The sequence below is a fragment of the Schistocerca nitens genome, chromosome 2 (genome assembly GCF_023898315.1).
Source record: "Schistocerca nitens isolate TAMUIC-IGC-003100 chromosome 2, iqSchNite1.1, whole genome shotgun sequence".
Taxonomy (NCBI): Eukaryota; Metazoa; Arthropoda; class Insecta; order Orthoptera; family Acrididae; genus Schistocerca; species Schistocerca nitens.
In genome coordinates, this window is record NC_064615.1 from 1061535099 (window position 1) to 1061549751 (window position 14653).

A 14653-nucleotide genomic window follows, 5' to 3' on the forward strand; every position below is an offset into this window, starting at 1 on the left:
ACTTCTCAAAAGCTACAAATCCACACTTCCTAAAAATAGCTGAGTATGTGCCTATTCCAGATCACATATGTGTTACTTTCTTCAGACAATCTCTGTATAAAATAAAAAATGAAAATAAAGCCACAATAATAACAACTGCTAGACAAAGCAGCGTTTTGGCTTAATGTTCACATAAACTACTGTATTTCAAAGTTCGTTTTCTGCATTGTTCTTCATGAATTTTCCTTATTGATTTCACATGACCAGTGTAAAATTCTCACACGATCGTGGAACATGCCATAGCAGTGTGTGAATAATAATTAATTTAATACAATGCATGATAATAATATATTTATTTTTCATTTCTAATAATGATCAGAGGTTTTTCGATGTCCTCCCATATGCATTTCAAAATTATGAATTGTTGCTGAATTTATTAGAATATAACTGCAAAATTTACGTTATTAAAGTTACCCATACCCATAAGTCTGTTTTCGAGATTACTCACATTTTTTTTCCCCGATAACATCCAAACAGAAGAAACTGGTTCAAATTATATTCACTTTCGACAAACTGCCTATTGGCTTCTGTCTCGGGTTCTTCGGCCGACGTTCATCTAATGATTTTTCTGACGTTTCGCCAGCACGAGTGGCTGGCATTGTCAAAGCTTCACCCTCCATTGCCGGTGGTGAACTGGAGGCGAGCTCGCGGCCGCAGACTATATGTACCTGGCGCGCCAACGTCCGAGGGCTTCTCCGCGGTCATTTCCGGTGCGGTTCTCCTCTTGCTACCTGCGACGGTCGTTCACTGCAGTACGGGCAGCCAGGATCCGTTTACCTTAAGGCTTTCCTCTTTCTTGTTGAAACTGTTCGCGTGTTTTTGTATTTCTACAGCTACTCTGAACAACCGCGTGTGATAGTGCTTCTCTACAGCTAGAGCTTCCGTGTCGGCGAATTTTATTACGTGGTCGGTCCCATTCAGTGCGTGCTCTGCCACGGCCGATTTCTCCACCTGCCCCAACCTGCAATGTCGCTTGTGCTCTTTGATCCTGGTGTTAATTGATCGTCCAGTCATTCCGACATAAACTTTTCCGCATGTGCATGGTATACGGTATATTCCCGACCTTGCAAGTGGGTCTCTTTTCTCCTTCGCCGATCTAAGACACTCTTTGATCTTACTTGTCGGTTTGAAAATCGTCTTTACGCCATGTTTGCGCAATGTGCGGCCGATTCTGTCCGTCACTCTGGGAATGTATGGCAGAAAGGCCGTACCCGACATTTCTTTTTCTGGTTCCTTACTTCGCCGAGTGTTTGGCTCTGTTACACTTCTAATGTAATTTGTGGAGTACCCATTGCTCCTCAGAACAGTTTACAGGTGTTGCATTTCTCGTTTGAGGTGTTGCGGCTCACATATTCGTCCTGCTCTCGTTACGAGCGTACTAATCATGCCTCTTTTCTGGCTCGGGTGGTGGTTTGACAGTTTGTGCAGGTATCGGTCCGTGTGTGTCGGTTTTCGATACACGCTGTGTCCCAGGTTTTCGCCTTCCCTTGTGACCAGCACATCTAGAAATGGCAGTTTCTTGTCCTTTTCTACTTCCATGGTAAATGTTATGTTGGCATGGAGGCTGTTCAAGTGTCTTAGGAAGTCACCGAGCTGTTCTTCACCATGGCTCCACACCACGAAAGTATCATCGCCGTACCTGTACCACACCTTAGGTTTGGAAGTCGCCGAGTCCAATGCCTGTGCTTCGAATTGTTCCATGAAGAAGTTGGCCACCACTGGACTGAGAGGACTACCCATGGCGACGCCTTCCAGCTGTTCATAGAAATCGCCATTCAAAAAGGAGGGAATTTCGCTATCGTCCCGAGAACTATACGTATGGAGGACATCATTGCCAACACCGAAGCAGCCATTCGGACCCTTCCTTGTGAAAGGGCAGAGGAAATACGTACGGAAACAGCCAGGATACTGCGCCGAGCAAAACCACCAGCTTGCAACCTGAAGAAAGAAGAGGTACAAGCCATTAAGGATCTCAACGCCGACAAGAGTATATTGGTACTGTCTGCCGATAAGGGGAATGCGACCATCGTAATGAAGACCGAAGATTATGAGCAAAAGATCCGAGGCCTATTAGATACGACGACGTACCGAAAACTAAGCGCAGATCCGACGCAGCGTATCACTCGGAATACGAATCGATTAATCAAGGCGTCTTCTCTGCCGGCGGACATACAGAGAAACCTGCACAACACGGAAGCCCTACCACCTCGGCTGTATGGATTACCCAAGATCCATAAGAACAACGTTCCACTGAGACCGATCGTTAGCGCTCCTGGCTCACCAACGTATAAACTGGCAAAACACTTGGCCTCTCTGCTCCAGCCACACGTGGGGAAGACCGACATGTACATTAAGGACTCAGGACATTTCATTGAGAAGCTGAAGAAACTGAAACTTGCACCAAACGACATCCTGGTCAGCTTTGATGCTGTTTCGTTATTTACGAAAGTGCCACTCAGTGACGCTCTGGAGCACATCGGTTCCATGTTCCCGCAAGACATCAAAAAGCTCTTCCATGCATGTCTCACCACGAGCTATTTCACGTGGAATGGCGATTTCTACGAACAGCTGGAAGGCGTCGCCATGGGTAGTCCTCTCAGTCCAGTGGTGGCCAACTTCTTCATGGAACAATTCGAAGCACAGGCACTGGACTCAGCGACTTCCAAACCTAAGGTGTGGTACAGGTACGGCGATGATACTTTCGTGGTGTGGAGCCATGGTGAAGAACAGCTCGGTGACTTCCTAAGACACTTGAACAGCCTCCATGCCAACATAACATTTACCATGGAAGTAGAAAAGGACAAGAAACTGCCATTTCTAGATGTGCTGGTCACAAGGGAAGGCGAAAACCTGGGACACAGCGTGTATCGAAAACCGACACACACGGACCGATACCTGCACAAACTGTCAAACCACCACCCGAGCCAGAAAAGAGGCATGATTAGTACGCTCGTAACGAGAGCAGGACGAATATGTGAGCCGCAACACCTCAAACGAGAAATGCAACACCTGTAAACTGTTCTGAGGAGCAATGGGTACTCCACAAATTACATTAGAAGTGTAACAGAGCCAAACACTCGGCGAAGTAAGGAACCAGAAAAAGAAATGTCGGGTACGGCCTTTCTGCCATACATTCCCAGAGTGACGGACAGAATCGGCCGCACATTGCGCAGACATGGCGTAAAGACGATTTTCAAACCGACAAGGAAGATCAAAGAGTGTCTTAGATCGGCGAAGGAGAAAAGAGACCCACTTGCAAGGTCGGGAATATACCGTACACCATGCACATGCGGAAAAGTTTACGTCGGAATGACTGGACGATCAATTAACACCAGGATCAAAGAGCACAAGCGACATTGCAGGTTGGGGCAGGTGGAGAAATCGGCCGTGGCAGAGCACGCACTGAATGGGACCGACCACGTAATAAAATTCGCCGACACGGAAGCTCTAGCTGTAGAGAAGCACTATCACACGCGGTTGTTCAGAGTAGCTGTAGAAATACAAAAACACGCGAACAGTTTCAACAAGAAAGAGGAAAGCCTTAAGGTAAACGGATCCTGGCTGCCCGTACTGCAGCGAACGACCGTCGCAGGTAGCAAGAGGAGAACCGCACCGGAAATGACCGCGGAAAAGCCCTCGGACGTTGGCGCGCCAGGTACATATAGTCTGCGGCCGCGAGCTCGCCTCCAGTTCACCACCGGCAATGGAGGGTGAAGCTTTGACAATGCCAGCCACTCGTGCTGGCGAAACGTCAGAAAAATCATTAGATGAACGTCGGCCGAAGAACCCGAGACAGAAGCCAATAGGCAGTCTGTCAACAAGTGGCCACGAAAGCCTTAACAATTTTGTATATTCACATTTGTTGGCAGTGACAGAGAAGTACATACAGGTGGAAAACTGTTTATTATTTCAAAAGTAATTGACATAACTGTTAATATAGTTATCCCACTGTGAGACAAGACAGTCAATTCCTTCATGAAAAAATTTTTGCAGTTGCCTGTGAAACGATGATTGTACCCAGGCATGCTCCTCTTCATCGGAAGCTAATCAACGACCACGAATGTCTCTCCAGGGCTCCAAACATATGAAAATCGCATGGGGAGAGATCTGGACTGTATGAAGGATGTGTAAGGGCTTCCCAGTGAAACTTCTGCAGTGTAGTCAAAACAACGTTGGCAACATGTATGTGAACTGGGCAATGTTCCAGGGTATTTGGACATGACGGCGTGCTTCAATTTTGGCGACGTGTCCTACTGTCCATGTTGACACATGGCATCATTATATTGCAGGTTAATGCCCGCACACAAGTGGCCATGGTTGTTTCAACTACGCTGCAGAAGTGTTGCTGGGAAGTCCTTACTCACCCTCCATACGGTCCAGATCTTTCCCCGTGCGATTTCTATATTTGTGGAGCCCAGAAAAAAAAATCGTCGCTGTCAATTTGCTTCAGACGAAGAGATACACGCCTGGGTACAATCATGGTTCCGAAAGTAACTCAAAGATTTTCCCACGAGGTAGTGACCATCTTGTCTCACAGAGGAATAAATTTGTCAACAGTTACGACAATTACTTTTGAAATAGTAAACTTTTTACTTGCTTTTTTCCATATACCTTGTTTTAATTTGACCGCCCCTTACATTTTCCCAACAGAAGACTAATGTTTCACTGTATCATAAGATCGCTTAAGATTTTAGGTAACGAAACTTAGTTTGCATTGCTGTCAAGTGTCCAGCAATAAACTCTTTTCTGGACAACGATTTTCAGCTCCGAGATATCATGGATAAAGTGGTTTATCATTAGAATGGTTTCATGGTTGAATCACACCATTCGTAATAGGCTCGTCTTCATGCCGCACGTGATTATGATACGTCATTGAATTCAACTTCAGTTTTGGTTTAGGAAAAGTTATAAATGCCTATGCGTAGATAATTTGAGTAAATTTGTAGAACAATATGGTATTGCCTAATAGAATCCTGTTGTACGGCTAATCCAGAAAAGTGAGGACGTAGATGGCCTTCATTAACAACAAAAGTACATACATCGAAGTTACAGAATAATTCTACAGTGTATTCATAGGCGGTAGAATTTCATAAAATGAGAACTCCATTGCAATGAACACCACGTACGTGTAAATAAAAGACAGAAAATGACATTAATCGATTAGGTTCGATGTCCCTTTTCTTTCACTAACCTGTTCTCAACAATCTAAAGTTGGCTGCACTGCTACATCAGATCACAAGATTCGTCTGCAAGTAAGTGGATGTGCTATATTGTTCTGAAAGAAGGCGTTGACCTAAAAAGTGTATTGTTTGTTGTAATCAGTAATACAACAATCTGTTACTTTCAGCGAGGACAGCGCCTTGTCATTAACCATGGCAGACTCTACAATAAAATCCATTATTTCGTTACCAGACGAAAAAATTGGTAAGTTTCAAAAGTCAGTTTGGTGAGTACAGTACCGCTAATTTTTCGTCAGTTATTCAGCTTTTGGAATTACTGGCAGCAGCTCTTATTGTGATTGATGAATAGATCGTGTATCTCTAATAATCAAAATACTGTTGATTTCTTTCAAAATCTTAAATGTAAACAGTTTCATGTTTGTCTAAATCTTTTTGTAGGATAGATTTATTTGCTATATATGACTGCATTTTCACTGCTAATCCAAAATCATCACTGTATTTTTGATGTGTTGTTTTTGCCTCTAAAGTATAGCGAAAAATCCAATACTTCAGAGCTCTTGAGTAGGAGAGAGACTAATCTTTTTGTAGAGTAGTAATATATGTGTGATAAATGACAGTTTGCTGGTACTATTTAAGATACCATATAAATAAATCTAAGAAAAAATATTTGAAGGAGGCACGCTACGTCTGAGTAAAGTGAAGCCTGCCCTGCCCAAACTTCGGATTTGTTTCTTTTCTATGTGAACTAAATATTTTTCCAAAGTGTGAAATTCTATCAGTAGTGGAAGACAGTCTCTAAAATCATTATTGTAAAATTGGAATACATTAGCTAACATTAGTGAGGATTCATTGACTAACAAGGTAACCCCTAAAATAAACAGTATAAGTGCAACAGCCAGTTTGCGTAGCTGTAATTTCAGGAAGTTGAATTTTTGTTCAACTTTGTTAGATTGCAATGTATTCTATGTAAGCATAGTAATGCTATACGAGCAGCCATTTCCAATGCCTTAAAGTAATCTGTAATATTTGGATTGTGTCATCAGCATGTCAGGTTGACGATACTCAAGTCACTAAATTTGAATTCATCATCCAGAATCTTTCCCCCATACAAACTACACACCAACAAATGCGTCTTTATGTGACAAAATTTATCTCTGTGTACTCATTCCAAGAGTGTTATTGAACCTTGGTGTTTGTGCATGTTTCAAATGAATTGTGATCAGTGTCCAAGTATAGCACTGTTTCTCATTATCACTTAAATTTTGGGCTCAAGAGGAATGTGTGATGCGAGTTGTCATTTGGCCAGTGGTGTAATGTTAACAGTTGTTGTCACATCACCTTTTGGTGCATATATTCACAGTTTTGCTAGGTAGCAATAAACTAACATCAGTTGGCAAAGCCAACAGGTTTCAAATAAATAATAATAATAATAGAAATAAATAGATAGCGTTGACTCATTGACTTGTAGCTTAGCCCGAGCCATAGTTTAGGTTGAAAGATAACAATTTGGTTTTGAATTGGTGAAGCTAGTAAATGTGGTATTAAAAAATACCTTACCCTATTTGAAAAAATCGCCAATAACATCATTTTATAGTTGCCATATTGAAATTTTGACTTTTTTATGCTCCAAAGTTAATAAACTACAATATCTACTGCTGTTCTCGGAAAATTGCTGCTCCAATAAGGAATCATCAGAAGTTAATTAAATGTAAGACCTAGACAATGACCTTCAGTTGTACATAGAAATGGTGAAATGAAAAAGCCTAACAATAATATTATATTGTAAATATTCTGTACGTGGTAGAGTCATCACATTTTGCATAAGAGCTTACATATGTTGTCGCTCAACTCAAACTGGTTTGAACGTGTCATTAAGAGACATCATTTCAGTTAATTTATGTTGAAATATAGCACTGTAAGGGGTGCTGAATCAGTATCATGAACAAGGTTAACTGATTAAATTGCAAACATGGTCAGCAGACAATACAATAGCGGGAAAGACTATAAGATGAAGAGAAAATTAATACATACTGTGCAGAGAAATCCTGAAAAATGATGTCACATGTGAAATAGCATTTAATGGGTCCAGAAAAATCATTGTATAGAATCTTGATAAATAAGGAGCAATCGAAATGTTTCTATTTAAATGCCTTACACTCCAGAATCGGTATGCCAGTAAAGTAAAAGTGCGCTGAGCATTAAGACAATTATCCCACACCCATTTGGTGAAACACTTGCCCTACTGTATGAGGTAGTCACTAATTGCCTGCTGCACATTTTCATCCAACAGGAATTGTCAACCCTTGAAGGCCCCTGTAAGGAGCCAAAAGCATGGTATTCACTTGGGGAGAGATCAGGACTATAGGGTGGGTGCACAAGTGTCCCCTACATGAGTTTAACTGTTGAGGCTGGCCTCCATGATCACTGGCATCTTCTGCCAAATTGTGACCAGTGTGGGTCTTGGCACACGTTCTTCATGCCCTGATAAATATCTATCAGTGTTTGTTCTTTGGCAACCAAAATAAAAATAACAGTACATTGGACCTGTTGGGATGCATTTGCTAATAACTTTGACGTGGTTCACATTTTCCATTTACCACACACACATCACAAAGACATGAATGGCACGCTTGCATGTCAGTGCTTATGTATCCGCTTCAGAGTAATGCTATGTTGCATATGTGCTGCAACAACTTCCTCAATCTGTGCTGCAACAACTTTCTCAGTCATAATCTTTTTGATCACTCCTTATAGTTCATCTTGTATTTACCCATGTCTATAGTGTAACTCAAAGTAAGGCTCATTTAAGAGACAATTTGTTTGCCAGTTGTCCCATACTGAAAAGCCCTAAGTTTCTTGAGTTCAATTTGGGTTTATGTCAGAACTATTCTGCTGAAAGGAATACTATTTGTGCACACAGTCTGGAACATCACACACTGGTGGGTGTCTGAAACAGACAGTGGAAAACAATTCCTGCCATAGTGCAACTGTCATCTTGTTTCATAGTCTGTCTCTGGGTTTACAAACTCTGTTTCTCATCAGTTCACATCGAGAGAGAGAGAGAGAGAGAGAGAGAGAGAGAGAGAGAGAGAGAGTGTGTGTGTGTGTGTGTGTGTGTGTGTGTCGCTGTACCCCCCCTCACACACACACACACACACATATATTTATTTGTACAGTGCAATGGTGGGTACAATCGTTTCTGTCCGATACGATTTTGACAGCCTACACTTCAGATATCTTATATATAACTTTTTGAGGGTTACTCGAAGCCTACAGTACCACTTCCCTAACCCGCAGCCAAACTGCGACCTTTCAGTTTGACTGAGACATCAGGCTAAGCAACATATCAGTATCTCACCACAACAAAGATTTTGTACTCACATTTACTAGATTCCCCACAACTTCACAACCATACTGTCACTTTCAGCCTAACTTAGACCTTTGGCTGCGCCACCAGTCTGTCACCACAACCTACAATTAAAAACAAAACAAAATAGTAATGTGGGCACTAAAAAGATATTTTCAGTGTCTTATTCTCTTTCTGTTACTGTGCACATATGACATTACATGTGACATACCATTACATTGTATGTCAGAGCAGATGTCCAGTATTGATAGGCTCAGTTGGGCACTTCTTGGTGTATGTTCGCAATGAATGTTTGTTTAACCAAGTGTCATGTTTGTATTGTTTTTGTTGGTGGTGGCGATAGATATGGGAGCTAGTGAACCTGGTTCTGTCTACTACTCTGGAGAAGAAGCAGTGGTGTCAGTGTGCTTAGTGATCAAGAACTATATGCTGACCATCTCTTACTGTTGCTGGCCAAATAGTGGCAGTGTAAATTTCTTAAGTTATCAGGGTTCAGATTAGCAACTTGTACTACAGAGATGTTATGGCATTAGTTACACTTGCAATTGTTCAGACTTCTTAATTTGGTTGTGTGGTACCTGTTCTCATTTTAGAGGCATGAACCTCTCCTATAAAACATTTACCACTGGCAGTTATGATATACACAGCTCAGTGTTCCCTTTTGCCAGTTTTATGAACTTATTAAGTAAGCTTTTGTCATTTCTCTTCATGTATTGCAGTTTTCACAAACAGTATGATACCTGAAACTTCCTGGTAGATTTAAACTGTGTGCCGGACTGAGACTCGAACTCGGGACGTTTGCCTAGTATCATAACTTTTGCTGACACTGTACATTAACGCCATATTTGAAGCTATTGTCGACATTTTCTCTTTTATATTTTTTTTCTGCTAATTGCAAACATGTCGTTTATACTGTACCAAATATTGTGTGTTAACTAGCTATGCCCAATTTGGGTAAAATTTCTTTTTTCCATGAAATCCTCCATTTTCTTCATTAGGAACCACTGACTTTCATGGCTGCTGTTGTGGCAACCATTTATATCCAGTAGGCAGCATGTGATTAGCGGTTGACGAACATTGTCATTACATCATGCTACCAGTTATTTTGGTCATGTGTGTGCTGGGACTTTCATGGCTGCTGTTGTGGCAACCATTTATATCCAGTAGGCAGCATGTGATTAGCGGTTGACGAACATTGTCATTACATCATGCTACCAGTTATTTTGGTCATGTGTGTGCTGGTAGCTCAACACTGTTGTAGGAATGTAAACAATAAAGCACAGTTGTTTGCCTCTTCTCAGCATATAGAACTTGCTTCCACACACAACAATAATAGCCTCTGACCCAGCTGAATTGTTCTCATGAATTCTGCTTCTACTTCTCCTGTAATAAGAGAATTCCAATAAACAGAAGGGTAATGCAAGACTTTCATGTCATCAAACATAATTCTGTGTTCATTTGTGAGCCTATGCTCAACAACTACTGATTACTCAAGTTCTCAATTTTCAATGTGCTTTGGGTGTTGCCCACTGCATTTGAAACTAGTTAGGCTAGGCTGACCACTGTAGTTACATTTACACTCACAGAACTCTTAGGAAGTCCAGGATGCCTTGAGACCATAACTGTCGTTAAGAAGACTCAGCATCTCCCAAATCTTCCCTTCATTCACCTCCCCCACCACCTGCTCGCCTCCCCCACCCAGTACCTGCTCATCTCCCCCACCCACCACCTGCTTTGTCCCCCCACCACTCCTGCCCCCCCCCCTCCCATCTGCCTGCTCACCCCATTTCCCTGCTCCGTCACATCTGCCCCCGCCCCGGTCTGCCCACTCCAACCTCTCACCCCTAACTACTCGATCCCACCACATCTACCCCTCCTGTCCACTCGCTTTCAAAACCTCCATCCCCCTCCATTTGCTTTCTAAATGTCCCTCCACTTGCTCCCACCTCAATCTCCTCCACTCGATCCCACTTCATCCCCCAACCCTCGCTCCCACCCCACAGCACCTTCCACTCGCTCCCACCCCATAACCTCACTCTCACCCCACAAACTGTCTCCATTCATGCCTCCACTCATTCACACCACACCTGTCACTTCCCCACAACCCCCCCCCCCCCACTCACTCCCACCCCACCACTCATTTCTTCCCCTCCATTTGCATCACTCTCCCTTCAATAACTTCCCCCATCCACTCACTTTCCAGCTTCTCCCACTCGACTTACCTTCCCTTCCGACTCATCAGTACTTTCCATATAGCTAAATTACTGACCCTATATTTTGCCAAAGTATTGACTTCAAATAGTTCTTACCCAGACTTTACACAACATCAGATTTTATAAGATTAGAGTCTTTTTGTCATTTAATACCCAACATGTGGAGATGCGCCTTTCACTGACAGGAAATCCAACAGTGCACTAACACAGTGCAAAGGTGCTTCGCCATTTTAGTGGCTATAACAAACAAAGTTTTCTGGTTATATTTAGCAAGATTCGATAGGAAGGAGTTTTTCCCTCTCAATTAACAGAAAGTACAATTTTACCAATATTGAAACTTGACAGGAAGAGTCTGTATTTTCAGATACAGGCCAGTCACTTTGACAACTGTCTGCAAACTCGTGGACTGCATAGTTAATCACAGGTTCTGCTGGTAACTGGAATTGTGAAATTTGCTTTCTCCATTTCAGTGCTCCTCACCTTTTACAAGGTCTATTCAAAAAATTCCATAACTTTGTCCACAAACAGGGTTTTCAACTTTGTTTAGCATCAATTACTATTTTTCGCACCATGCAAATTTCTTTTGTAACTCATTTTGCAATTTCTTATTTTTATCTTTGATTACTTTTCTAGGAGGAAAATTGCAGCATTGTCTGCAAACAATGTAAGAGGGCTGCTCAGGTTTTGTCCTGAGCCATTTATATAAATGAAGGACACCAGAAGACATATAACACTTCCATGGGGAACCCCATACATTACTTTGGTTTCACTATATGATGAACTGTGACCTTTGACAGGAAATCATGAATGCAGTCACTCAACAGACATGAAATTCCATAGACACGCAATCAATTTAGAAGCTGCTTGGTGAGGAACAGTGTCAGAAGCCTTCTGGAAATCTAGAAATAGGGAATCACCTTGGGCTCCCCTGTTTGACAGCATTCGTTACTTCTTGTGAATAAAGAGTGGTACGGAAATGGATGACCAATGTCGCAGGCAACAGAATGTGAATGATAAAAACCTTCACCAAAAGTGGAGGGTGTCACTTCAGATGTCTTGAAGAGAGGTTGTATTCTTGTGTTGCACCCATATTGGTCACATTTACCTTGCACAGAGCAGGATGCCATGGCAAGAGAATCCTTTCCACTGCACCTACGAAATGGACCTAACACAGCATAGAGGAATGTCCAGACTCACTTGACACACAAATTTCAAACTGCCCTTGGCACAGATCCTGATTGAGAGTGCAGTGAAAGCAAACTGTACTTTAACCTTCCTATGGAAAAGTGGATATTGCCACAATTTAAAACCACTTATCAGCTTATGTAATAGGTGCAGGGAGGGAATACCCTCTGCCAAGATTTTGCCCTTGGGGCTCTTTACCCAGCTCCATCCCTGCATCTCTCCATAATGAAATCCACTTTTATTGGTCCTTACCGTGTTCCAGAACAACTTTTATGAGTACACGTTGCCTGCCCACTGCTCTTGTTTTCACCTGCCAGTGCATTGCAGCTTTTTTTGCGCCATTGTCAGTTCACTGTACTCGGCGTGTCATTTCATGTGACGGGTCAAGTACATAAAAAAAGGGAAAGGCAGCCACTCACCTATAAAGGATGAAAGTGTGGGGGCACAGGGACATGTAACAGGAAACATCATTCACACTAGCTTTCAAGCTCTTGCTCTTTTTCTGGTGAAAATACACACACTCATGCACGCAGCCACACAGACACTCAAATCTACACTCCTGTAGTCATGGCAAGACTTCATTAGCTATTAAGAGGGTACGGATACTAACTACCACACTGTTGAGTAGCTTAAAAACCCCAGTAGTCACAGCATCAAATTGCTGGGCAGAATTGGAACTTTACCAGCTTATGTTAGGAACACTGTCACTAATGAAGTATTCTCTCTTGGGTAACAAGGAACCTTATTTGCTCTATAACTTATCATTCCATTTACTGCTGTTAGAGCGAGGTGTCAGTTATTGCACATGACAGTCCTGTCTTTTGAAAACTCATAATTCCACTGTGAGTCCATCTTGTTTCATTCTGTAGTATCTCTAGATGCTACAGTGGCTCTTGAAGTTGACAATAAAAAGGTATATTTTGTAATAGGTATGAGGTTTGTTCAAAAAATTCCAGAACATTCGTAATATTGCGCCAATGGTGTGTTAGAGCAGAATGCAGTTGGCATTCCTGCACATGCCTTTGTTTAATGTGTAACTGCCGGAAGTTTCATTGGTGTATGTCTGTAGAGTACAATGTGTTGTGTCACACAGTTAGCAAATTTTGAGATAGCAGAGTAAGAGGAGCAATGTGTCTGCGTTAAATTTTGTGCAAAACTCAAGGAAACCTCTACATAGACACACCAAATGATGCAGGAGTCCTACAGTGATGAGTGCTTAAGCTGTACTTGGTGTTATAAATGGTTCACACAGTTTAAAAATTGTGGAACGGAAGTTAAAGATGACCCTTGTTCAGGATGCCCTTCAACGTCTACTGACGACACTCGTGTCTGGAACATCAATGAAATTGTGCATGCTAATCGATGAAGACTGACTATCCAAAAGTTTGCAGAAGAATGTAGAATTTCAGTTGAATGATGTTATGAAATCGTGACACAGCGTCTTGGAAGAATCTGTTGCCGACAAGTCTGTCCCATGGCTGATGAATCAAGACCAGAAATACCTTTGCCTTGCAATCTGTGAAGAGCTTTTGGGTTACGCAGATGAGTAAGAGAATAACTGGTGATGGCAGGTGTCGCTACGAATATAATATTGAGACCAACGCTCAATCTTCACAATGGTTCGGGAAAGTTTATCCAAAACCAAAAAAGCTCGTCAGGTCAGGTCAGGTCAAATGTCAAAGCCTTGCTGTCTGTTTTCTTTGTCTTTGAAGGATTAGTTTATCATGAATTCATACCACAAGGACAAACTATTAGTCAGTGGTACTATCCGGACGTGTTGCAATGCCTGCGAGAAAATGTGAGAAGGAAACAGCCTGAAATGTGGTGACACAATTCGTGGCTCTGGCATCACGATAACGTACCTGCACATTCATCCCATTTGGTGCATGACTGTTGCACAAAAAACGAAATAACTCTGCTGCCTCATCCTCCCTACTCTCTAGACCTGGCCACTGCAGACTCCCCCCCCCCCCCCCCCCCAAAAGCTATAAACCCCATTGAAAGGACGAAGATTTGTAAAAATAGACGAGATATCCAGCAGGAGGCATACCAAGACTGCTTCTGAAAGTGAAAACAGCATTGGCAGCGGTGTATCAATTGTGGAGGAGAGTATTTCGAAGGAGACCATGCACAATAAGTGAAAGGAAAACGTAGAAAAATTTTGTGGAGAAAGTTCTGGGATTTTTAGAACAAACCTTGTATTTGCAAGAAAGGGGGGAGGGTTGATGTGAATGCAACTTGAGTAGTATATAATTAGCAACACAGACACTTCTTGAAGAATCACCACTAGTCAGAAAGATATTCTGTAGAAATATTGTACATTCAAGAACATTTTACTTCATTAGTTGCCTGAAAGATGTAATTGCTGAATTAATTGTGTCATTGGTTGTGCTATATGTTTTCTTTCTGTTGGTGATGTCAAAACTGGAACAAAGTTTGCTTTGTTTTTAGTCTACCACTTATTAACTTGAAAATGTGTTTTGCATTACTTTGTGCATCATACTTGCCATACTATGAAACGGTTAGTTGCTACTCACCATGTAGTGGAGATGCTGACTTGCAGATAGGCACAATAAAAAGACTGTCAGAAAGTGAGCTTTTGGCCAACAAGACCTTTATCGGAAATAGACAAAAAAAAACACACATACGCGCACGCGCAAATGCAACTT

At 42.0% G+C, this 14653-nt stretch overlaps 1 protein-coding gene across 3 annotated transcripts in view; it reads left to right on the top strand.

The window, feature by feature from the left end:
- LOC126237426 (V-type proton ATPase subunit H) overlaps positions 1-14653 on the top strand; it is a 169991-nt gene that overhangs the window by 96689 nt on the left and 58649 nt on the right. For 2 of the 3 annotated variants that reach the window (XM_049947535.1, XM_049947537.1), the window contains exon 2: positions 5387-5463. In XM_049947535.1, the coding sequence (XP_049803492.1) occupies positions 5387-5463 (77 nt within the window). Of the gene's footprint in view, positions 1-5243; positions 5292-5386; positions 5464-14653 lie in introns of those variants that run through there. The other variant, XM_049947536.1, reaches the window with a different exon arrangement.